The 27,327-nt window shown below is 36.4% G+C and overlaps 1 protein-coding gene across 1 annotated transcript in view; it reads right to left on the minus strand.

Moving 5' to 3' along the window:
- GPM6A (glycoprotein M6A) overlaps nt 1-27,123 on the minus strand; it is a 116,780-nt gene extending 89,657 nt beyond the window's left edge. Inside the window, exon 1 of the mRNA XM_057419126.1 lies at nt 26,550-27,123. Within this exon, the coding sequence (XP_057275109.1) occupies nt 26,550-26,586 (37 nt within the window). The 5' untranslated portion in view covers nt 26,587-27,123. The remainder of the gene's footprint in view (nt 1-26,549) is intronic.
- Nucleotides 27,124-27,327: the final 204 nt, after the last annotated feature.

A 27,327-nucleotide genomic window follows, 5' to 3' on the forward strand; every position in this document is an offset into this window, starting at 1 on the left:
ATGTTACTGTATCCTACTATATCTACTACATATTACTGTGATATTACTAATAGTGCTACTGCTATAATATTACTTGCACTAATTACTATTACCATACTCCAGTACAGAATAGTATCCTATGTTAACACCTTCGTCCAGACACACACAAAAAAAAATAAACTATTAGACTAATTTATTTTCAGTTTCTTATTTTCTCATCATTTACAAACTCTAGGTTTGAAAAGACTTTTAAGCCAATGAGGAGGTGATATAATCTACGAAAACCAATGTCTATGAGAACGGCACCCCTGGAAATTAAAAAATATGTGCTTGCACAAGAGTTTGTTTGCATTTTCTTATGCCATCGTGTGATTTGTCACAGTCTAGATCAGACTGAACAAAAAGCAGAAGAATTTGTAGAGGTTTTTTAGCTTGGCATGCTTCTAGATAAAACTATCACCAAACTGCTTCTTTCAAACAGCCCAAGGAAACAGAACAAAAAAAGAATACACAATGGACAGTGAAACTGAGTCTCTATGGATTTTATCTCCTTTTTTGTGCCCCTCCCAAATACACCCTCCCCCCAAAAAAAACTGTCAGTGAAGAGTGTCAACTAGTACCATAAATAAGAATTCCAACATGTGTGGAATTATAGTTATAGATTCATGGAATACAGCACTTTATCAGTGTTGTATATATCTATATCAGTTGCTTCTCCGTAGGGAGTTGGGGGAAAGGAAAACCAGAGCAAGATCTAAAGGAGTTATGAAATATTTATCTTTCTTCTGTCATACATTAGAACAACTAGATCAGACTGACGTATAATGTATTCAATCCCTGCACACTAAAATAATATCCAAAGACTTAAGAACAAAGCCATAATCTATAGGTTCAGTTTCTGCACACGGCTTCATTTTATTCGTAAGTCTGAATGTCTATCCCCATGCTCCCACCAAGGAAAGACAATGCACAAATTAAAAAAATTGGGAAGAATTCACTGCCTGTTCCAGCATCCAAGAGGTTTTCCTTCCCTGCCCTCCAGTGACACCTTTTGAGAGGCAGGCCGAGAGCCTACTCTGCGCATGTTTCCTGGACCACTGTGGTTGCCTTGCCAACGAGCAGAGAGAACTCAGAGCTTACAACGGGCATCTCAATGCAGTGACCCAATTACTGTCTGTCAACAAATTCACTGGGACAATAGCAAGTGTAACACATTAGAGAGATTAAATCCCAGAGACTGAAGTACAAAGATGTCTGGAACAAAATCTTAGTTTGAAAGGCCAGAACACCATAAACAGAGTTAGCTGTGATATGTTTTAATCCTCCAATGTATTTGTTGCTTTAAAGGAGACATTTCTACCATAATAATCTGCATCTATTATTTGTGTATTTGTTTTTTTAGCTGTGCTCACAAACCTATGCCAATACTGCTGTAAGAGCAATGGGAATTAAATATCTTTCGTATATTGCATCCTTGACAAGAACTGGTCAGAATTAAAACCTAAATATGTTCTTCCAATCTTTGAAAAAAGTAATCTAAAATGTATTTGTACATGTGGATACCATAGGAGCAAATAATAATAACAAAAAAACAACCCACAGTGATTTCTGAAAGATAGCTACATCATGGATTTGTATTTTTAAATGAACTATATGCAGGTTAGTTACAGGTTTCCCATGCCGTTCTGCCACTTCACATAATATCACAGCCATGCTCAAAAAGGTTCTCGCCCTTCTATTCCCTGCAAATAGGTTATTCCAATATAAATAATTTGCCAGAAGAGAATAGCAACTATCAGGAGAACTAAATATATATTATGGCATATTGCCAAATGCAAAAATATATATTTAATGTACATCCTGTAGTTTCTTAGCAATATTACCCTGTCACTTTAAATGAAAGTCAACAATTTTTTTAAAGGCATGTGTCACCAGTTACCAAATGGCATTATCTGAGGAGCCATGCAGGGAGCAAAAAATAGCTGCAGCCTTCTGCAGTATCTGTAGAACAGGCTAGTTTTTAAACCATGGAGGGTTTATTTATCTGTTTACTCCTAATATTTTCTATATGCTTATTAGTTACTGGGCTATAAGAATCCATACTGCAGCTAGCTGATATTCTGAAAATCCTGGGACTGCTTCTCCACTTCCTACCTCCATCAGAAATATCTTTCTGATTAATACCTAAGACTGGGTATCACTTCACAGCTTAAAACTGATGTTTCCAAACCTGACATGGCTTACAGACACCCATAGTGTCCATATAACATAATTTTTTTACTTTTTAAAAAATTATGGGAAGTGGTGTGAGGGGAAATGAAAATGTTCCTTATGCTTGCCTGAGATCATGGACACCACTCAAACTTAAAGAGAACATTAATGTAGGAAATTCAGCATCAGTAAGTGGTAAAAACTGCAATTCTATATTATAGATAATATCTCTGCAGTATTGTCTAATAGTTCAGAGAGCTTACAGAGACGGTGAATGACAAACAGCCCTTTCCCATGCACATTCTTTATATCCATACTAATGAGCCCTCAGTCCTTCCCATGGGCACTTCTAGCTTTTTTTTCCCCCAAAATTAAATCCTGAATCTGTCATATCTTTGAAGTGCTCCCTAGGCCACTGTGCTACTATGCCACACAGAAGTAACATAGGGGCTCTCCTTTCTATCTCCCAGGAGGATTATATTTACTTATTCTCTTGCCATGTTCCCTACACATCAAATTCATCTTTATATTTGCCATTAAAAATACAAGAATATTATAAAACTAAATGCATTATTAATACTTCACATAATACACTTTTTATCAAAGCCATAATCACTCATTCTTCACAGATACTACACACGAGTAATACAATTATATACCTGTGCTAATTTGCTGTTTTCACTCTTTTCCCCTCTTCCTTACGATCAGCTTCCTTCAGAGGTAGGGGTTCCCATCGTTATGTCAATATTTTCCAACATAAAACACTGGGTTTATTTTCTATTTTTTCAAAATCAATTATTAAGCATGACATTGGCTATGCATGGTTTCCCTCTAGGCTGTAATCTTAAAAGTTACAGCCAAAAACTCTCCCACTATTGCAAAGAGTGAAGTCAAAGTAAGATACATTAATTTGCCCTCAGGGTTGGGAAACCTAGCAAGCTTTTCTTTGAACCACTTTAGGATGTCTTAGGCTTCACAGGAGGGACTTGAAAATGGCAACTAGATGTGTGTAGTCTCAGAGATGTGTTACTTGAAGTATTTCCCAAAATTCCCTCAGATTTGGTCCAGCAAATCTGTGGCACACGCACACACACACACACACACTGTGGAGATTTGTTGTGTCTGTGAAACAAATGCCGTCAGGAGTTCAGTCCATGTCAGTTGGAGCACAGGACAGCTTCTCCTGCACTTCTGCAAAATGGGATATCAGAAGAATTATCCTGTACTCACTGCGTCATGTGCAAAGCCTATGGTGCTCTGTTGAGGAGGGAGTATCTGCTGGTTTACCAAATCCTCACCATGATTTCAAATTCTTGGTAATTCTCTAAGAATTTGCACAGCTCTGTCTGCTGTCCTTGACTGCAGGACACAAAAAGCTTCCAGTTTTCCCTCCCCAGGATCATCTGTTTTGCATCTGCCACTGACTACAGGATGCAGTCTTCCAGTACCTAAACGGGGACTGCAGGAAAGCTGGAGAGGGACTTTTTACAAGGGCATGCAGGGATATGACAAGGGGGATAATGGCTTTAAGCTGAAAGAGCGTAGATTTAGATTAGACATGAAAAAGAAATTCTTTACTAAGAATGGCAAAACATTGGAAAAGGTTGCCTAGAGAAAATGTGAATGACCCATCCCTGGAAGTGTTCACTGTCAGGGTGGATGGGGCCTTGAACAACCTGTTCTAGTGGAGGGTGTCTCTGCCCATGGAAGGGGGACCAGAATTAAATGGTCTTTAAGGTCCCTTCCAACCCAAACCTTTCTGTGATTCTATGATTCTCAACACATCCTTAAATACAAATCAGCGGGAGATAATGATTTCACAATTTTTGTCTCCATGGAAGTTTTCCAAATAAAATTTAGCATCTATGTCCACAGGAGCACTTTAGAAGGGAAAAAAGCACTATTTCAGCTTTCGCTCCACTTCTCAAACTACATCTGAAAGGGAAAAATCAGACTTTACTCTATGCTCTCACTGTTAGGCAGTCAGGTATCCCTTGCCTCCCCTACACAAGCCTGAACTCTCTTCATAGTTACCAGGAAAACTCGCAGCAGATCCCAGTCCAGTGCCAGTTATTTCCATGAGAAATAGTGCAAAATACTTTCAACAGTACAAATGCTTCCTAACACTGTGCTGCATTTCTCAAAGCCAAAGACTGAGGGCAGTAAATATGAAAGAATTCACTGTAGTACAAAAAAGGAACATTTTAGGATTGATTGCACATGCTGCACTCAGCTTTTGGCAAGTATCACCAAAGGGCAGCTTTAGCACTGGACTATGCTTAAGTTACTGCTCAAAGCAAAGCAATGCTTTTATAAAAATTAATGTGACCATCCTACGCAGAACTGTCAGGTAGCTAGTGATAGAGGGCTAAGAGTTCATGGGAACTTTTCTCCCAGAAGCAGACACAGCATTTTCTGTCTCTCTTCTGTTGTTGCCCTGGGGAAATGCTGAAGTCCTCAAGGCTTCCACTCTGGCTATAAACTCAGTGCCAAGGCCGCCCCCAACAGCTTTGCAGATCCAGCGTGACTGTTACAGAAACGCCTTCTAGCTGAAAAGTGCTTCTCTTTTTTTCTGTGCTCAGCCTCTTGCTTTGATAGCAAATAGTAGAAGTACCATGCAGATACCATACCACATCCCGGCTAAGATGGAGACCATCCTGTCTTAACAACTCCCTTTCTACACTCCCAATCCACCTATTTACCTCATTTGCCAGCCACTGGCAATTCCAACAGCTATTCACCCTCCCACTCCATGTAAATCCATACAGCCCTGACAGTCTCTGACACATCAGACGTACCTCACTATCCAGCTGCTGCAAATGCAGGTCTTCACTGAGCAGATATAATGACCTAACATTATACACTTTGCCTCTACCAACCCACTGCATTTTACATCACCTCTAGACACAAAGCCTCCAACTACATATTCTGAACAGACCAGTTATTACCTGCTCTAGAAGCCAGAAAACACAGGATTCATGTGAAAGGAACAGCTAAAGGACAGTTCTCACCCAAGCAGCAGCTGCAGTGGGGTCACAAGCCTGTTATAGCAAAATAATTAACTCTATAAGACTACATTAACTGCTATGAGCTATAAAACAGGAAAAACAGGCCCATATGCCTCTTAGAATAGTCTGGGGTCTTTTTGTTTGGTTGTTGGGGTGGGGGGGGAGGGGGGGGGGGGGGGGGGGGGGGAAGAAAGCAAGGTGGTGTTAAAGGTTTTTCTATTCTTTCACCTGTTTTTTGATTCCTGAACCTATAGAATACATCCACTTCACATTTTCAACGTTTCATTAATTTCTGACATTAAGATTGATATTTTCATTGAATCCCTATTACTCAGTCCTCAGAAATTTTGAAAATGTGAGCAGACTTGAGATACATTTCCAGGCAGCAGACACCCTATATACTGCATAGCTGCTCTAAATTCCCTCATGGTTAAAATCCTCTTCACTCTTCTGTTGTTCTTTTGTTCTCCAGTGGTAATGAATAACGGTAATCACTTATTTCTTCCAGACTAGTTCACCCCCAGATCTACTTGGCTTTCCTGAACAGTGAAGCATGAGAAAGCTGCAATCACTTTCCATTTTCTTCTCTCCTAATTTCACTTGGCAAGGAATACCAACATACAACTGCACTCTACCCATGCTGCTAGCACAGGAAGCCTTATTGGTCTGTTTTATATCATGACTCCGAAATGCTGTGGCCGAATGCTTGTTCCAAAACAAAGGCAGATATTCAACAAAATGCATTTTTTCCTCAAATTATTTTCTTGAAGCTCTATTCTCCATCATTTATAGCACTCAGTTTTTCCACAGTACTGAGAAAACTGTTCTGTGAAATGGTATACACACTGCTTTTATGCAACTACAATACAGTTATATTCAGAAAGTACAATAGTTATTGCACAGCTAGTACAACCTGCCACATGCAGTACCCCAAGAGTGCAAGCTCACGTTACATTCATCTTCTGAGTACCTTTTACTCCTACTTCACCTGCCTCTACTCAAGACTCAGAAAAGCATTTTTCATGACTAAACCAATCTGTGCATTATACACTGCCACTTCCAGAAATATATCTGTCTCCCAGGAATAGCAGTCATAGCCAAACAGTTTTCTATGCATGTGAAAATATAAAGAAAGCACTACACTTATGTATTTTAAAAAAATAAATAAATAAACCCAGGACAAACCTTCCCAAGAAAATGTCAGGAGATCAGATAGAATTTTGAAAAGAATAAACTTTTCCATTTTTTTTTAATTAATAAATGCAATTTCCCAGGCTTGTATCAAATTTGAAAAAAATTAATTCAAAGTTTTCTTTTGATTACTACTTGCCTGAAAAAGTTGAAATAATTTCAAATATGTGACTTTCACTTTCCTTCTTGTCCCATACCCTTCACAAACACTCACCCCATTCCTAGCAGAATCAAGTACTCAGTTGTACAACATATCAGAATACTGACCTAAAAAAGCCATTGTAACCTGTGGTATGAAAACTCTTTTGGCTGCTTTAAAGAAACTTTTACATTGTCTCTATCTTCTTAAGATGTTAAATATATAGCCATAAATTGTATTGGTTTGAGGGTTTTTTTTTTAAAGATTGCTGACTTCGTAGAGCTAAAACTTGTTTTACAGGAAAACAGTCGCAATAAAGAAAAAAATCACCCCAAATACCAGTAAAATATTCCTTTTTGAATGTTGAATGCAACATATGAAATATAACTGGTTGCTGAATAACATGTCATTCCTGAAAGTCATCTAGCGTGACCTGATAACTTACATGTGGTTCCACTGTTTGTGAGCAATGAACCATTCCAAGTTCCACTTAAATGAACCAAAGCAATGACACCTTTTTGCTTGCTGTCGGTAATCTATCTTTGAGTCACAGGAACTTCTTAGCTTTTTCTGAGTACATACAGGATGTAAACAAGCCTGATCCTTCTGCAGTCACCATGGTACTAATTCAAAGAGTTCATCAAAAAGTGATCGGATCAAATGTCAGATAATCAGTCCAAGCAGTGACTAATGCACTGACATAGTATGCAGTGTAGTATAATATAGTATAAATACTCTACATTTGATATTAGATTGTAATAAAAACTGAGCCATTCAGGGTTTTGGGGCGATGTTTTTGGTTTTTTTTTCTGCTTGTCATGCAAGGAAACAAATGATTATGGTCTAAATAAAAAAAAAATAAAATAAGAATTAAAAAGCAAAGAAAATTTGCACTCTTAACACTGCAGTAGGAGAGAAATTCCAATTCCTTTGCTGAAGGTCTGGGGAATTCACTTCCCACAGATACTCTTTGAGACAAATAACAGCCTCAGAAACAAAGCCATACAGCTGCTGTGTACAGCTATACATTGCCCCTGAGATGCACCTTTTAAAAGTATTTTTTTTCTCCAAAGCATGGTGGAATAATAAGAGTTGTGACAGGACTCACATATACAATATGAAAACCACATTTCTTCAGCAATGTAACACATGGGTCAGTGTTTCAATGGACTGACTTCTTAGCATTTTCATTAATCCCCAGCAAGCTTACACCGCTATTATAATTCTTGACTTGAAGCTGAAGACAAAGTTCCACCCACATTTCCTCGACCAATGTACTAGACAGCCTAACTTCAGATACCTTCATGTCTTACACTTTGTCTGTCTCAGTTGTAATAAATCCTTTTTTACTTTTATATTTAGGGAAGTTTTTAATAGTTGACATTGCTTTCGGTCATTCTAATCTTGACATTTGTTGTCTGCAGTCAGACCCCAAGGAAGGCAGAACTACTCTTCATTGTTATTTTCACATTAGTGGCAAAAGCTCAGTACATCATGTTCTTTGACACAAAACCTAAAATATCAAAAGCTTAGGGCTACTCTTTTTACCACAGAAAAAGGAAAAAAACAAAACCAAATCACAACCACCAAACACAAAACAAAACAAAAACAAAAACCCCTCAGCATTTCAAGTTATTTGGAAGCATGCAAGGGAATATGAGGATAGGACATATGCATGCTGAAAGTCTCACCAGCACTGCCAGAGCCTTCACATAACCCATATCCTACTGATAGAACACATTATATATGTAATTTGAAGAATAACTTTATCACTGAATTCATGAAGACCAGAAATTTGCTTTTGTAATTCAGCTACTGAGATTTTGTTCCTACCACGTTATTTCAGGAGCTGCTATCTTAGAGGACTTCAAACTTGCAAGGAAATGAGGGGTATTCAGAAGGCTGCCTATTTCAACAATTAATCTAAGCATACATCTTGTTAGCAAAGAGTGTGAAAGAAAGATCTATAAACAACATTCAAACAAGATAGCTTAAGTAGCAAAAATAAATCTACCTGTGTGTGCAGAACTCAACACAGTATACTCTTTCCACTAAGACAAATTAGTTTGCAGTGGTCCTTACAGTTCTGGGTAGAGGCTGGGTACAGTGTGACATGATGGGACTACTTCCCATGCACTATTGGGAAAGACACTGAGAGCCTCTTTTTGGGTGGACAGTACACCAAATGTATTCAGGGAGGGCAGATACGTATAAGAAACAGTCTTATGAGTATATTTCTATTAAGAGTTAGGTTTTCTAATCTTATTCTATTCCTCAACTTTAAATTTTCTTTGTATTTGGGTTCCATTCCATCATGTGTTGTTAGTAGAAAGTCCATGTTTTCTGCTACCAAAGACAGAACAAATTTTTTCATCATTTCATTACAGTCACCTTCCCAAAATAAAATGTCCAATCATCTGAAGAAAATGCTTTTTTTAAAAAAAAAAACAAACAAGCAAGCAAACGCAGGCCAATTTATCACTGTTGTGTATCACTTCTGTAAAATGAGTAAAATAAGACAGTGATCCCTAGTAGAATCATATCTGTCCTGAACTTTGCATGTCACAGTTCTATTATTACTAAGAAATCCAGTTCTTTTGAAGGGGCTGAATTTAACAACTGTCTGAACTGTTCCTTCCTTTGGCATACTGCACAGACATCCACCATATGTATATCACAGCATTCCGCCTTAGATTATGTCACTGCTAAAAATCAAAGGTCTGTCACTCTTCATTTTAACAACACATATGCCGTATGCATAATGATTTCAACTCCTTTAGTTTTGCTCATTTAAATAAAATATTTGGTTAGAAACTAAAATGGGACAGACAAGATACTTCAATCACCTTGCATTCCATCTTTAATAGCAAAAAACACTTACTGGCTGCAATTAATTTTTCTATTTATTTACTTATTCCCAAACCAGTAAGTATTCCCTTAGTATCCCTCTTTCTTTAGTATCTAGAGGCCTCAATTATGATGAGATTTCCACTGGAGAAATGTAAAGACTAGAAACTTACTAAAGCAATAAAGATGGGTGGAAGACATGAAAGCTTATGCATGTCCTGTATGGATTTTCACAGATGGGAAATAAAGACACAGTGACTAAATGATACAGATAATCAATTTCAGATCTTTGGTATCTCAGTCCAGAATCTTAAATGATGTCCTAATAATTTTCACAAAACATTATTTCTAAGCCAGTATCTTATAAATTACTGGTTAAAAGAAAAGCTTTTTTTTTTTAAATCCAACAATACAACTTCTGAACCTTCATTATTTCATAATAATTTCATTCATTAGAATTACCAAGCATGATGTAAATTATTGCTATGACACATTTCCTTTTTTAGCTGTGTACTCTTACAGAAAATACATATATTAGGCAAAGGTCCAACATTTGTACCTACTGAAGCTTCTTGTTTCTGGAACTACTTGGGAAGGTCTTTGATGGGATCTTTGATTTGTTGGGTTTATTTGTTGAAAGGCAATTCTTGATATTTGGTAAAGTTATTACAGTAAAGCAGTTGCATTTATAATCATCGGTTTATCCAAGAAAGTGTACTGCCTCATGAAGCCAGGGAATGGTATATGTTCATTAATAAAATTATTCCGTATCTCCCACAGGTTTGCTTCACTCAAATGAACATTTTTATGCTTCTGTTTCATGAGTTTCATGAGTTTCACAAACTAAAAACTGTACTGCTTTCTTTAACTGGTAAAACAGATTAAGATGAGCTGGGAGAGCTCACTAAAATGAATATAATCTCATGAATTTTGGCTGTTTATTCCAGCTCTCATTTACAAGAAGTGAGAAGGTCTCTCAAGTATATACTGGACACTAATGATCCAACTGCTTACTTTCATTACACATTACAGTTACAGCTGCAAATATTCTTGCTATCTACCCACCTTATTACCTCATATATAACAAACAACTAAATAAAAGCACATTGTTCTCTCAGGAATGCAGCAGAATGTTTACTTTTCTTCTTTTTTTTTCCATATCCTTTTGATATTTTCTTGAAAATCCCTATAATTGTATGATTTTTGAAGTTTGTTTTCTCTCATATCTAAATAGAAACCTCTGAAATATCACAGTATTGTTGCTTACCTAACACCAACATCAGATGTAAAGTTGTAAGACAGCAATTGGAAAACTTTGCCAGAGCTTAGCTGTATAAAAGATACTACAAAGATTGTAAACTTAATACAAAATCATTAAAATATACAGCATTCCAAATCTTCTCTGTCTTGATAACATATTATGTCTTTGAATTGGACAAAATTAGACTCATCATTTAGCTTTCTGATTGCAAAGAAATATTCAGATAAACTAAATCTGCTGTGGTCCTCAGTGCACTAACTATGAAAAAGGTGGCCCCATCAGGAAGAAAAGTTTACTATAAACTAGGGAGAAGGAAAATAAAGAGCAATTAAGCAGAATGATGCTCTGGGGTAAAACTGAGCTGATAAACTTTGAACCAATGTCAGGAGCAGAGAGCCTATTAGGGTATGTCGTTGGTATTCTGGCCCACAGGATGCTTTCTCTTTCTGCAGAGAAACAGGGTGGATTTCATTCATTTTGAAGCTGTGCAGTTCACCAACATGGAAATACAAGAGTGGAAGGGAACTAATAAGCCAAAAGGCAGTATTTCACTAGCTGATAGCTCGGAAGAAATGAAAGCAGAGCTGAGAGCGACAAAATAAACAAGGGCTCCCTGATACTGAGAAACTGATGCCGTTGCATTTAAAGTTCTTTTTCTTTTATATTTGTCCTTAAATAAGAATAGAAAGAGAATAAATAATATTTTCAAATTTAAAGAAACTGTGCCAAGTTGTTATATTTTTCCAGTATGAAAAACCGCTCCAGAGCTACAGATCGTTAAGAGTTATGGTTATTACTACTTTGAATATTCATACTTATTTTTTAAATTCTCTGCACTGCTAATAAAGACGACCTGCTGAATGCAGATGGAAACTGTGTAACTGAGATACGTAGCACTTATTACAACATTGCCATTGAGGATGTAAAGACTTAACTGATGCCAGCTCTAGATACATATTAGATAAACAGCTTGATGAGATGCCTTTAAAAAATTTCTAAAACATCAGAGATAGAGCAGATATTTATCCCCTACATACACATAAAAGCCCAATTCTACCTTGAATACCTCAGATTTACAATAGCATTGTTGGAATGTACAAGAAACATGGGACTGAATAACAAAAATGTGGGTACTTTATTAGCTATAGGTATAAAATTGTACACTGACATATTTGTCAAGTATTATGTCATAGAGAAACCTAGTTTCAGTTTTAAAGCAAACGATTGCATATTCTGCAATAAGAGCAGCATGAATTAGTCATTTCCATTAAAACTATGAAGCAGAATTGCCTAGCAACCAAGAAATTAATTCAGAGATTAAAATAAACACTGTGACAATGACAGAGCAACTCCTGTTCTATCCCAGCAACCATAAAGACACTTAGAAAAGAGGATAGTATTTCCTTAATATTTCTTAACAAAGGAAAAACAAACAATTTCATAAAATGAGTCATAATGGACAAAGAATAAAAACAGTCAAAGCAATTGCATAAAGCAAACACAAATAATTGCCCTCTTTTTTCATAGCATGATTAAAATGAAAAACATCAGAAGTTTTTTCATATTCTGACAATAGTGAACAAATTGTTGTGGAAGTTTCTACCATGTGTACCCACTCACAAAGAGCAAATTTGTTTCATTGCATTTATTCCATGCAATCATTCCATATTAGCAGCTTGATTTCTTACAGAATTTATGATCTTGCTTACCTGAAAAAATTCTGCAGTGCTATTACGCAGTTCTACCCCAGTCAAATTACCCCTAATCACACTTCTGTGGGGAAGCTTTTCATTTATACAGTTTATCACACTGAGATTGTTATGGGATAAAAACACTACAGATTAAGGACAGTAAGTATGACTGCAGTAATTTAGTTTAATGACTGATACTCTTATATTGCTTGTTACATCTGGGCCATTGTGTAATTCATTGTCCCTGAAGGACTATGAAAATCTTAGTAAAATCATCCCTTTAGAAATAAAACAACCACATTCTGTAACATTGAAGTCTACTGACTTGTCAGGATGTTAGAGGAATGCTTACAGACCAGTGATTCCTGAGTAGTGGTACTTTCAGACTTCTAGTAACAGACAGTTCATGTTTCCAGCTTGAGGTACAGAGCTTGTATGCACTCAAAAAAAGATCAGGAATTATGAGAGGATGAACCACCAAAGGAGAAAAGCGAGATCCCAGAGGCTATCACAAGATTTAGCAACTGCAGCAGCTGCATAAAATCTGGTTGAGTCTCCATTAAAAGATAATAATAAAAATAAAACAATATGAGAAATAAATCAAGACAGACAAGTAGGAATAACTGTTCTTTAGAAGGTAATTCCTCTGGCATGGACATAACTGTACTGTTCAATCAGCAAACAAAAGTGTATCTCAGCTCTGGTTGAGTATAACATTCACAAAACACACCCACCCTAGCTATAGGCATTTTAAAGTCTTGAAATCTGCACATTCCAATGACATTTAAGAAAGGCAGAGGAGCGTGAACTAGGTTTTAGAAGTTAATGCTGTCAATAAATTTGTAATAAAGTCCATGTTTTCATCTTCCAGAAGGGGATGAGACAGGTAATAATAGAGAGTATCTGATGGAAGCACAGACAATACAGATGGTATGGACATGCGTAACAGATCACAATGAAGAAATTGTTAACATTAAAGTCCCCCATGTGCAAACACATCCATAAAGCCGAAAAAAGACCCCAGATGCCCATAACAGGTTCCCTTGCGTCTTAAATATTTGATGACTGTACCAGATGGAGAGGGGTAAAAAAAAAAAAGCCTTGTGTGACCCATTACAATAAACACAGCTGACGTAAAAGACTTACTGACCACTAGGTAATAATTACTCCTACGTTTTCACTAGTGAACAGTCTTCATAAATCTAGAATAATTTTGAAAGATGACATATTTGGAAAATAGTAGACTCCATAAGCTGTTGAACAGCTGAAATAAATTTATATTTTATGGCCTTTGTGCCACATGCTTTGGATGTTTTGTAGTATTCATTTCTTAGTAAACTCAGGATAGTCACAGTGATAATCACCTTTTTTGATTAATTTCGTCTGCATGATAGAATGGCATTATAAAACTAGAAGATAGTCCTGCCAACTCTACAGATAGCTGACAACACTATCTTTTTTCCCCTTTAGGATTTTAAAGAGCACCATTTATAGGGCAAAAATCTCAGAAAGAAACACCCATTTTCTATGTTCACACTAGATACTGTCAGAGTCCAGAACCTTGTAATAACAGAAAGTCTTGTAATAGAACCCCAGTTCCAGAAGATTTATCAAATATCTACTCCATCCCACAAAGCACAGGCAACTAACACACTGCTTCAGACTTACATTAAAAGACCAAAAGTCTCAAATATAGTTCATTACAAAAGGACAAGGAGAAGGATAAGTCCAGTGTTAGCCCTTGCACTTGCAGCACAAATTTAACAAAATCAGACTCCCAGAGAACCTTAGAAAGCAGACCATGACCATGTTGCAGAGAAAAGGTAACAAGGTCACTAGTAGCCAACCTTGGGGAAAATTCCATCTGCACAGCAAATTTTATGGTCAGCTTGGCTAAAGAGTTTGAAAAAGACACACTAACAAAATATTTCAATACCCCTAGAAGGTCCAGTATAACCTGCCCAAGAGTGAATCCAAATTCTAGTAATTCAAAGTAACAATACAAACAAAAACCCTTAAAAAATAAAACACCTAGAAAAGAATAATAATTTCTTGGAACCTGTTAACAGCCACAAGATACCTGAAAGCATATTAATATACCGTAATACCATGCAAAACAAAACAAAACCAACCAAAGAAGAAACAAAATAAAACCCCAAACAACAAAATCACCAAAACAAACAGCTGATTAAAAAAGAACTCCATTCAACTTTCCTTCCAGTCTCCTCTCAGTTCCTATTGAATTGCATTGAATTGCATTGTCATATCCCCTCACAGATTTCCTGCCAAAACCTGACAGCTACATGCAAATTACTCTATGGCATTGTTAGGTCTTAATCTAAAAAAATGTGCATGTGCTTACTTTTTGCTTATGTGAATACCTGGTGTAAAACCAGTGGGATTGCTCACAGTGCATAACATCAAAGATGTTATGAGTCTTTGCAGGATGAGAGCCTTGGCCACTGTTTTTTTTCAGATTCTGAAGTTACTTACATGTACAGTTTTGAAGCATTACATTCCCCTAAAATCAAGGGCAACCTATGCATTTACAAGCAAATCCTGCTCATTTCTACAGCACTGGTGTGAATAAGAGTGGTCCTTACTTTACTAGGACTGTGAATTTTCCAGCAAAAGGGAAGTATTATGTAGCTAAAACAGTTAAAACTAAACAGAAGAAGTTTTATGGCTCAGAGAAGTAGATCTCAAGTTAATTATGAAACCTTGGAAAACAAGGTACTGTTTAGTTTTGATCTTGTTCAGCCATCTAGTTAACTAACATGGTAATCAGATGCTTTTGAATAGCATGAGAACCACAAAGAGAATTTATGGATGTTCATAAAGAACTGCAACCTAGTACTAGGAGGAAAGGCAAGGGGGAAAGCACGGTTATGCTTATTTATAATGTTAAAAGTGTATGTTGATCAGAAGGAGTGGTCAGCTTCTCAGTAAGAAATTAGAAGGCTGAGAAAGTCTCTGAAGACAACTGTACTGCTAATTAAAGGATCACAAAAAATAGTAAAAGCATTTTATACAGCTAACAGACTATTTCATGAGAAAGTAAATCACTGTATTTGTGTCTTTCAGCTGCAAATGTAGGTTGCTTTTCTAGAAAGGAGTGGTTTAACAACAAGTTATGAACAAAGGCAAACCATGTTAAGTGGGAAGCATTTCATGCTAAAGTTACTCAGTTCAAAAGTCAATAATACAACATTCAATAATATAATTGAATATGTTTATGAACAACACAGTGGCCAGTAGTCAATGGTCCCTTTCTCAAGGCAATTTCAGATGTTTACTTTCACACTCATTTATGCATATTGAGTTACTATTTACAATGACTTAGCAACCTACAACCCCCATAAGTTCATGTATTGATATACAACCTTTATGAAAAACAGTATCTTTTGAAAGTTTATAAGTTCTTTTGTGCCATATGCAAAATTCAAAATTTTATTGGTTTTACCATTATTATTGTCAGTAAAAATAAAAATCTCATCATAGACATCTGCTCAATTAGGGTTTTTCAGAATGGACTAATCCAACAGCCAGAGAGGTTGAATCCGGGCTCACTGCACCCAGTAGAAGCTACTACATCTCCTTTCTTCTAATGCAGCTACCTGACCTGTTTAACGTTGTACTCAGATAGGGCACAGAAACATTTGTCTGCTTCAAGTGGCAGCAGCACCTTCTGCTCAGTTGTTACCTTCCTCCTCCTCCATTGAAAAGGGAATATTTCAAATGTAAGCTTCCCAGAGACCAGATCCAGCCTCCAAATTGTGCCATGAGCATGGTAAATAAATGATGCAGAAAAACATAGTTGGAAAGAAGGATCTTGAGAGGCTGGAGAGATAGAGGGACAGAGAGGAACCTTTTGAAATTCAACAAAGGCAAGTGTAGGGTCCTACACCTGGAGAGGAACAACCCCAGGCACCAGTACAGGCTAAGGACTGACCTGCTGGAAAGTAGCTCTGCAGGGAAGGACCTGGGGGTCCTGGTGAACAATAAAAGTTGTCCAAGAACTAACAGTGTACCCTTCTGGCCAAGAAGTCAAATGGTATCCTGGGCTGTTTTAGGTAGAATATTGCCAGCAAGTCAAGGGAGGCAATGCCCCCTCTCTACTTAGCCCTGGTGAGGCCTCATTTGAAGGGCTGTGTCCGTTCTGGCCTCCCCAGTACAAGAGAGACATGGAGCAAGTCCAGCCTTTTTGGCCTTATGGGTCAAAATGTACACCTTTGTTTTTCCTAAAAGTCCAAGAACATGACTAGGTAAAACCCAAAATATAAGAGCAACAAAGAGACTGTCTGCAAGTTTCTTTGGGGCTTTATATAAACCACCACAATATCTAGAATCCGGACTTTTTCTTTTTTTTTTCCCCCTCAAAACATATCAGAAAGAAAGCCACCCAAACTGCAACTGTTTACTAATGTGAAAGCTTAAAGAATAGTCTTAAGATGCTGGATTTATTTACTGATACAACAGGAAAAAAAGAACTAGCAGCAGTGCTAACTTTGACATGCCTTCCACCTCTAGTGCAGACTTGGAGAGTTCACTCTTGGCACCTGTACGGTATTTTGTGCATCACAGTCCATATTCTTCTTGTCATACTAGAAAAACTTAACACAGCATCAACTTCTGCATACAGGTTCTAACTTGTAAGTCCCAAAGTATTCAAGATACTACTACTAGTAACTTGCACTTTGTCAGAGCAGAAGGTTTTGAAAGGTTGAGAGTTGTTTGGGGTGAGACATGTAATAGGAGAGTAAAAGATGGGGAACAAACAGTTTGGAAGATGGAAGCAAAGCACAATGAGATGTATGTCTCGGCTTTCTTCTGAAGAGGTAAGTGTCAGACCTCTGTGCTATCCAAGTGTAGAGATGAGTACCTGGCTTAGATAGGTTTCCTCACCTACCCCTGAGATACCGATCAAAACCATGACACCAGAAGCTCAGGACGTACTTCTATATAAAAATATACAATCTAAACACTTACTATGGATGAATGTGTCCTCACTTGAGAGCTGCAAAGAGACACCCCAAGATTTTCCTGTGGTTGTTTTCTGAAGGCTTTTAAACTGATTCAAAATTATGCCAGCTGCTCACTGTTGCATACAGTTTAATAGACAAGATTTGGTGGGAAATTGGGGGTTGGCAGGCTTTGATGACTTACATAAAGAAAGCTAAGATGATTCAGCAATAGTAGAGGGTGCCACTACACTGTGGAGCCTCCCATGCTGGCTACATCACCTTGCTAAGCAAAGGTACGCAGTACCAGCTTCCTTCACCAGAGAAAGTAGGCCAATGGGTCAACCATGATAATTCTTTCCCATAAGTGATACGCTTTCCTTTTCCAAGAGAATTTTTTCTATCTCTCATTACTTTAAGATAAAACCAGACTTGCTCTCCCTCTTTCTAGCATCTATGCATAACTTCAAAATAGTTAGAAACTGCCCACAGTTACAATATTCCCATGCTAATATTACGATAGTACCACAGTAGCCACAAACATAGAATGGCTGCTGTTTTATTTGGGGGGGGAGGAACATGTTTAACTTCCATGCTCACTACTTTGAAAAAATAATCTGAAGTTATGCTCCTCCTGTAAAGATTTTCAAATGTTTATTTACTAACATTAATCTCCAAATATCAATTCAGTACTATTCTGTTCAGATTACATGTGCTTTGTTTGGGTTTTATTTTAAGTTTAAAGTTATTGAAATTTGTATCATTATATCAATACCATAAGAGCCTTTTGTTTTTTTGTGTTTTTTTGTTTTTTTTTGGGGGGGGGAGGGGGCTGCTGGTGTTTCTTTTTTTTTTTTCTTGAAAGACTAAAATGTAAAGATTTGGAAGCAATTTAAAAACATTCCACCTTAAAACACACTTTATATTTAAAGACATTCCTAAAATTTTCATCAAGGCACTCTATAGGCCTTTAGTACCTCTCAGTCTTTTAACTCTAATATTGTCTTCCTCTATTTCCATATCAATTTCAAACTTCTGAACACTGCCAAATGTATTTCAAATTATAGCTCTTGTTCTTTTCTTCTTTTTATCATATTGCTTTTCTTCAACCTCTATCAACACAATCATCTCTACTTTTTTCCCCACTGTGTCTTAATGCAAAGCAATCCATGCTTAAGCACTTCAGTATGCTTCAAAGCTCTCTTCAAATTCCTCCTCAATGTCCACTTTTACCTATACGAAACAATCCTACTGCAGTTTGAGAAGCAGAATATGATCATGTATGACTTAATTAATAAATATGCAGCACTCGTCATCTTATATTACAGAAGAAATTTAAAAATGTTGCAGAATTTCATTTCCATGTCTTCCAGGTGCCTGTCCTGGGTTCAGCAGTAGCAGTCATTTTTCTCCTTCTTGGTAGCTGGTGCAGTGCAGTGTTTTGACTTTCAGCCTGGGAACAGAGCTGATAACACTGATGCTTACTCTGACCAAGGACTTTGTGAGTGTCATGCTCTGCCAGGGAGGAGGGGAAGCCGGGAGGAAGCAGGGACAGGACACCTGACCCAAACTGACCAAAGAGGTATTCCATACTACAGCACGTCATGCCCAGGATGTAACTGGGAGTTAGCCGGAAGGGCTGGGGGACTGCGGGGTTGGAGGAGGTATGGGTCGGTGCTTGGCCGGGCTGGGGGGGGGGGGTGAGTTATCGGTCGGCTGGTGGTGAGGTGTTGTATTCTCTTCCCTTGTTATTTCCTTTATCATTATTGTTATTGGTGGTAGCAGTAGTGATTTGTGTTATACCTTAGTTACTAAACTGTTCTTATCTCAACCTGTGGGAGTTGCATTCTTTTCGATTCTCCTCTCTGTCCCTCCGGGAGTAGGGGGAGGGCAGGAAGGGGGAGAGTGAGCGAACGAATTACCTGACTGGGTTTAAACCACGACAGTGCCAAAAAAAGTGCTTCCCCAGAAAACTGAAAAGCAGGACAGAAGTCATAATGAGCTACATTTTTTAAAACACACACTTAGGGTACGAATGGCAAGATACTGACAAGCAAGGAATGCTCACTGGAACTCCAAATACTATATTTTACTTGAACTTTATTTTTAGTAGCACCTGCCTGCAAAGCTTATATGTCAAATGTACAGCAAATTCACCTTTTGATGAAATTTAGTTTTATACAAGAACTGCAGCAAATCCACTGCTTCCTCACACCACATTAAAAAGATAGATTTTTATTTTAAATCGATACTAAACTTATTGTGATATCTATTTGCTGTACAAAGTTATATTGGTGTCATTACTTGGGAAAAAAACTTTCAATATGTGAACCAAATAATTATTCAGAAACTGTGAAAGTGTCCACTATCAGGGATATTATAAATGTAAAGAGAAGAGTAATCCTTACAATCAGTAGTAGTTGGTGATATTTTAGCAACAGTTATTTGGAACAATGTTATTCCAGATGGTTGTAATATAAGTTTTGGGAGGACTACTGAAGTCCTACGTGACAACTAGTAAGAAGGAGATAAAAATATTAGGGAAAGGGGGAGAAGAGAGAAGATTTAGCCTTCTTGATACTAGTGTATTGTAGAATTAGTTGGCATTGACAAGCTAACAGAATACTTAAGCCATTTTTTGTGTCAGTGCCCTTGCTTCACAAGGCCTTAGAGCATATGTGTACAAAAATTCACACTTCTGATAGTCAATCCCTATTTGATATTTATCTTTGACTCTCACAATTTTGATGCTCTCAGTCTGATCTCTCTGCAGCTGAGAAAATGACAAGACTGATTTCACATTACTTCCACACTGGAGCTGAAAACTCTGTAATTCCCCGCCTCTCCCCCGCGAGCAAAAGACTTGTGACAACACATCAATGTGGACTTGCTGGCCTGTGTCAGGAATCAATCATGTGGTAAGATATCAGCAGCAATTATGCATTTTAGTTGCATGAATTCGCTGAAAATTCTCAAAGAGTTTAGGCAGTAGAATATTAACTGAAAAAAAATTTTATATAAGAGCAATATTACACCTTTGCTTTTTTTACATTCAGATTTTCAATGGCCATCAGGTGATTATGTGCTTTATGGTTTTACAAAACCATACACAGCATCTATAACCTCAAGTAGAACAGCCAAAAAATGTGGTTTTGTTTTAGTTTTGTCTCATTTTCTACTTAACTCTCCATATAGAACTATTAGGAGGAAAAAACCCAAACATATTCTCATCTGTTTATATAGGAAGAATTGCCAGTTCAGAACTACTGTTTCAAGAAAGCAAATGTCCATTCTTCCATCTTGAATTTTAGTGCAATGGTAATCAATTCAAACAGGTTAGAAATTGCATTTACAAAATTGTTTAAGGCGCTTATCTAAAACAAATGCATATTCATGATATAAAATGAATACATTTTTAGATATTAATCAATCCATCAATCTTTGTCCACAAGGAACCTAAGCACTAAGCTGAATCAAATTTATTTTTGCTATATCTCTAGTACTGTTTTGTCATTACCAAATGCTTATTTTTTCAGAGTAATTAGAAACTGCAAAATACTCCTTTTCCCCCTAAAGTGAGCTATTACATTCACAAACTGTAGCAAAAGCTTTTCATAAATTTATATTGTTGTTTTCATATAGTATTTTTTCAAGAATTAGTATAAATTAATCATTTAAAATATATTCAACACTTTTTTTTAAGCATTTACATCTCTTATTTAGTATCTTACTTCTAAAATAGTTTATTTATGAAACTGACATACAAGTGTCAAAATACCATGAAGATTTAAATTCTTACACATTAAATTGAGTATTCCATCTGCCTTAGGGGAGCAGTAATACTTTTTACCCTGTGAGAATGTATATAAAAGTATAACTAGGTCTTATTAATCCTGGATTTTCATGCCTCTGACTAGTATGATATTAAGCCTGTAAGAAACACAAAGTTCTCTGCTCTTCCCAGAGACATTTTAATGTTAAAGATTAAATAAGCAAGAAAGACTGAATTTATTTACATCACTATCTGTGATTAAAAGCCTAATGTATTGAATAATAACATATGTTCAAATTACAGCTCTGGAACTCACTGCTCCTAATATAAACATACTAAATAAGGTAGTCTAATGTTACTACATAAAGGAGAATATCTCTTATAATACTGGAACAATTAACTTCAATTTTAGATTTAATGTTATTACATTTTTCTTTAATAAACCTTATTGATTAACTACTAAGGAGCATTAAATAGGAAATATAGTGATATATTTTGCCAGATGCTAAAATTTTCTTCCATATTTGACATTGATCAAGAAGACAAATTATTTACTTTGATAGTGACTTTTTGGTTGTCAAGTGAGTATTTTATCTGACACACACTTTTAAGAACAGGCAACATTAAACATGATGAAAGTTAAGAGCATCCTACTCTGAAGGAACCTGTAAAAATCCAATCTCAACAAAGAAATCCAATCTGGGGAACTAAAACTGGAATTGAAAATACATTTCTAAAGCAAATAGAGATTGACCTCTGACCACCATGTTTTCAAGAATCAAATGTTGTAAATCCAGGTTTTGTATGAAGAACATCAGCCAGCAGAAGTTTGCTACTTCCTACTTATAAGGCTAAATTTAAAAACAGCTTCCAAATTACTCACCAAACTGATTGTAGTTCAGGGGTCCTATGAGACTAGGCAGAATACTGACAATGTAAAAAAAAAAACAATCTAACTGGAGATACAAGCATAGTTCACAGTATGGCATTTACATTAAAGAAGAAAATAACATCTTGGGTTTATTTACAAGTATAGTCACCCAAGAAAGTTCAAAATATTAAGACTTGCTCTTTTTTATTTTAACCAACTTTCTAAAAATAGTCAATAAGAAACTGGACAACTCTTCTCTAATCTTAGAGGTAAATAAAAAGATTTAGAAGACTAACTTGCAAAAGATGCCAGCAGTGCTTTGACTACTGGCTGATGACCTATATCTTAATATAAATAAAAATCTTCCCTTTCATCTAGTCTCTAGTACCCTACTAATTCAGAGTCTGCCATTTTCCAAAAAGCACTGACACAAGAGGAAGCAATTCAAGCAGAGACTCTGTGTACATATTACTGATAGCATCCTAGACTCCTTATGAATTTCTTCTAAAACTCTGCTTAAAGTTCTCCTTTGCTGGCATGCTGTGGAACAAACAAAAAAACTTTGATAATAGGCCACAAAACCACTTAATTCATTAGTGCAGATCAAATACACACTCATTATTTATTTTCTAGTAGACAAACATTTCTTTTCACAATATTTTTTTTTCTTTTTTGCTATCCTACCAGTGGAACTTTATCTTTTTTTGTTAGGTTTACTATAGACAAGAGAGCATTGGAAAATTTAGATTTTCCTCATGTTTGCTAGTGTACAAACACAGACGCTCCATCCACTCCAGCGAGTTTATTTCATAAAGGAATTCAGAACACAAAATGAAGTTATGGATGAACCATAAACCCACGCATTTATCTTCAATTTAGTGCAAATGGTATGTCTTGCTGTGCTACAGAATGCTTCTTTTTTCTGAAATAGGTATGTAGTCAGAATGAATAATCCCAAACTCCACTGTATAAAGTCCCACACAATGCAAAAATTACAGTGCCTGCCCTCTGAGAAGTTTTCTGTTGGAATGAAGGACTGGTGTTGGGGATATCATTACAACCTGCTCTGCAGGAACTGCACTGATACCTTTCTCCACATAGCAGTTTGACGTCACTGTCTTTCAAATACTAGCAGCTGAGACCGACCACTGACACATGCAAATTTATACATGAGGTTTTTCAAAATTAGTATGCACCCCTAAAGACATCAGTGAAACTTCTGCTTTTAAATGGAGCTGATAATTTTTTGAAAAATAAACCAAATAAATCACAAGCTTGAGTTATCCTGGGTTTTCCAGCCAGCAAATTTGCAATCAAAGCTCTTCGTATGTTACAGTTCTAGGCATGTAACATAATGCTAGTAGTATGGAAATTGTGAACTGGTTGATATTTCTAGGATGTTATGACTTTTTGCTTTCTTACAATATATTCTAGTTTTCACACATAGCTTAATTTCAGCCAGACTTTCTATACACTTTCAGTTCTTGGACAGCTACAGTCAGCTATATAGCAAATACCTTTGAAACCTCCTCCCCAACCTCTACTGGCTTGCAAGTGAAGGTAATGTGGTATCAAGTTAAAAAAAAGGAAGATAACAAGTCTTCTAATACTTTAAAACAGAAAATTAATGAATAAATTTATTTTTGGTTAAATTTTTTACACCTTTATATATGAAAACTGCTGGACAGCAGCATTATCTCAGTTTACCATATTAAGGATACTGATCCTAAGAAGAAACAACAATTTCCAAGACCAATAGGAAGAAAAGGGGAAGGGGAATGGAATGTCCATTTCTGTTTCCCAATCATTACCACAAATTATACAGTTTCTAGTAAATCGGTATTTTCAGGAAACAAATATATTTCCCTACTGACAATTTTCCAAGGTACAGCCATTAACAAATCATAAGTGTTAAACACTAGAACATACAGAGATTGTGTGGGGCAGAAGATCGTTATTTGGAGCCACTATGGAAAGAATTATGTCTGCATTTATTGGTATCTTACTGCATAAAATTATCTAAAATAACAGGATTTCCAAATCTGCAACCCTCTTATTAGAGCTATCTTTATGGTACTTATGAAATGCATCAATATGAAACTATTCACTTCCATCATGGCTGATAAGAAGACGTAATGCTGTTCAGTGGGAGGTTCAAAGCATCTGCTGTGAAGAGCATAGGAGTTGATAAGCAGTGACAATTTATACTCCCATTGATTTTGTAGAAAGCAGAGGAGAAAGAAACAGCTCCACTCAATATGGCAGGAAGACAAAAATTGGAATATATGAATTACAATTAAACTTGCTGGGATGCTACAGTTAGAAAAGCTAGTCCAGATGACCTCGAACTATACTATGGATATTGAGTAAACACATACTGTATAGATCATGCTAAATTAAAGCAAAAAATCCCCAGAAACTAAAAAATGTAAGTATGAAGTCATACTAATAGCAGTCAATATTTTTCAAGTGCAAAGTGCAAACCTTGAAGAAATCCATGATTTCATAATCATCTCTATACGTCACTATAATTCAAAACGCTACATTCAAGCAACCCCCAAAATTCAAAAACTAAAATATTTTTTAATTTTCTTCCTTAGTTGTGAATAATTTTATTCAAACTCTAAATACATTTTAAAAGTTGGCATAATCTGAACATGATATGTTGACATGACCAGTTGTCAAGTATGGTCATAGCAACTAAGCAGCATCCCCTTCCACACCAATAAGGAAAAATATACATAATTTCTGAGCTCTTAACATTCTCCTGTCACTGTCTGTGATGACAGCTGGGTACCACTAAAGGGAAAAAAGGCTGAACACACAGCATTGTAAATGGGAGGTGGGGTATAAGTAGTGTTAGCTGTTGTAATCACACTATCAATCACACCATTTTGAGAGCCTATTGGTCATTCAGATGCTTATCATATGAACAATGATGATACAGTTTATCAATAACATATTCTTTTAATACACAGAACTATTCACATTTTCTCTGCTTTTTTTTTTCTCTTTAACAAAAAATTAAGGATTTTGAATTTCACACTTTTTTTTTCAGTACCATTCAGTAACAATAAAAGTATTTTGATTCAGTGGTCAAACAATTCAATTCACCCTCCTTAAGAGGGGAAAAAATACATTCAAACTTTAAAAACAAAAAGCATGTCTTCAATTCAGAAATGTAAAGCACAATAGATAATTTGAAACATACAAGATTATTGATTTTACCTTCAGAAACAAACAAAACCAAAATAAAACCCCACTGAACTGCCTTGTACTTTCCCTTATTTCTGCCACTTGCAAGTAATAAAATTCAACCAGAGAAACTGCTGAAATCACCAACCAGATACTAATCTATTAATTTCTAAATATAAGTATGCCCCACACAGAGAAGGGGCACATATATCCTCCTTCGGTCATATTATGACTAATGTGCATCTCTATCAAGTCAAGACCATAAACAATTCAAAGCTGCATTCTGTCTAAATGGGTCACTTATAATGAGAAAGCATGACATTTACATATAAAAAGCAGATTGATCAGGGAGCAGAAAAACGGAATATGGCATCAGTGCAGAAAAATATGCCTTTACAGGCAATTTATATCAAATGAATGTGAGTTCCTAAATCCTCCTTAAAAATAGAAGTGAATTAAAAATAAATGGAAAAATGAAAAGTATACATGATTTAATGTAGCCAATAATCACCAAGATTGCCTTTTGTGATTGCAGTAAACTAAAATAAAAAAAACCAAACCCTTGCTTCCTTTCAGTACTGTAATGTGACTTGTATAAGGGAAAAGACTAAACCCTTTATATTTCTCAGAGATTCACAAATTAATAAAAAGTCTGCAACAATTTTAAATTGCACTTTTAAGTGTTAACACTTCCAATAATGTTAAACTATTTTCAAGTTAACCAGAAACAGTGGAACAGAAATGCTCTGAACATGCTGCTTACATCTGTCTAGAGCAATTTCAATTGCAACATGCAAAATGGATTTCAGCAAAAATGCAAATATATACCATGCAAATATTAGAACTATAGCAAGGCTGCTTCAACACACCACAAAACGTCAGTGGAAAAAAAGCTGAAGGAAATTTCAGTACTGCCTAAATATATTCAAAATATACCCCATGTCTTTGTTCAGTCTGGACTCTCATTCAAGGTGTAAATACTGGTTACATTGTTAGATATCAACTGCAACTGGCTCCAAATATTGTGTGAGTAGCTCTCTCATAGTTCACACTAGTCTCCCTTGACCCAGCTAGACAAGCGTGAAAACATGAAATAAATGAAGGTTAACAAAGACTGGTCTGGGAAGCAGGTTGCTTTAAATGCTTTCTGCGATTCTGTGAATATTATTAGCATAGATGTAAAATCCACTATTTAGATTGCTTAATACTAAATATCACATAACGATCACCATATTAATGCTAAGTGCTATTGCAGAGAGGCAAATGAATTAAATGGTATGAAAAAAAAGGAAAAGAATAAATAAAAAATCTTTCCCTATCTGCCACAAAGATATTCACAAACCTTACATCATGCTGCAAAAGCAAATAAGAAACTGCAAAATAATCATCTCCTTGCAAAGAGAAAACAATTTTAGCACAATACCTTTCTGTGTTTGTCCCTCTTCCATATTCTCTTCCATGGCTACCTTTCTTCACTAGAAACAGCTACAGAGAATTAATCAAAAGCTTCAGTCAGATGTAGGAAAGTGTGGATTTTTTTTCCCTGGGAAGCTCCAACAGCAGAGGCTTAGGCAAGTCCTCAGAGCTTAGCTAAGGCTCCCTCACTCTCCTTGTTTGCTTGGAGACAGGCTGTCAAGTGTAATTTCATTCAAATTATTCTTCCGTGAAGATTATCAATTTTTCTTCTCAAAGCTGCCCATTGTGTACCACTGTAAGCAGGTATTCAAATGAACAGCCCCTGAATTTTGGGGGAAATTTGGTCTGAGCCCTTATGGCAGCAACACCGATTCATAAGCTTCACTTAGCATATAAAATGGAGAAAAGAAATTGAGGTTTGCATTGAAATCTGTGTTTTAAATTGGAAGCTGGCTGGTCTGAAAACAGATGGAGGGGTGTCCTCCTAACGGGAAGCAGACCACCAACCCATAATTCCCCCTATTTGCCACTGAAGTGGGAAAGCCCAGATGCCTGTGGGTTCTTTATGCTGTATTACTTCACTCTCTCTCTCTCTCCCACCCACCCACACCCCCCCCCCCCCCCCAGCTCCTCCTTCTGTATCAGCACATTTAAGAATAATATGACTCTTCATTTCCCTCCATCTCATATATCTGTATCATCTGGAACTAACAACAAATATACGCTATTACCTCATAATATTCTAGCAAACATCTTTATAACTACCATTTTGTATGCAACTGTGT

This window comes from Pezoporus wallicus, unplaced genomic scaffold, assembly GCF_028554395.1.
Source record: "Pezoporus wallicus isolate ANWC-B61680 ecotype Strahan unplaced genomic scaffold, APGP_CSIRO_Pwel_v1 contig_2384, whole genome shotgun sequence".
Taxonomy (NCBI): Eukaryota; Metazoa; Chordata; class Aves; order Psittaciformes; family Psittacidae; genus Pezoporus; species Pezoporus wallicus.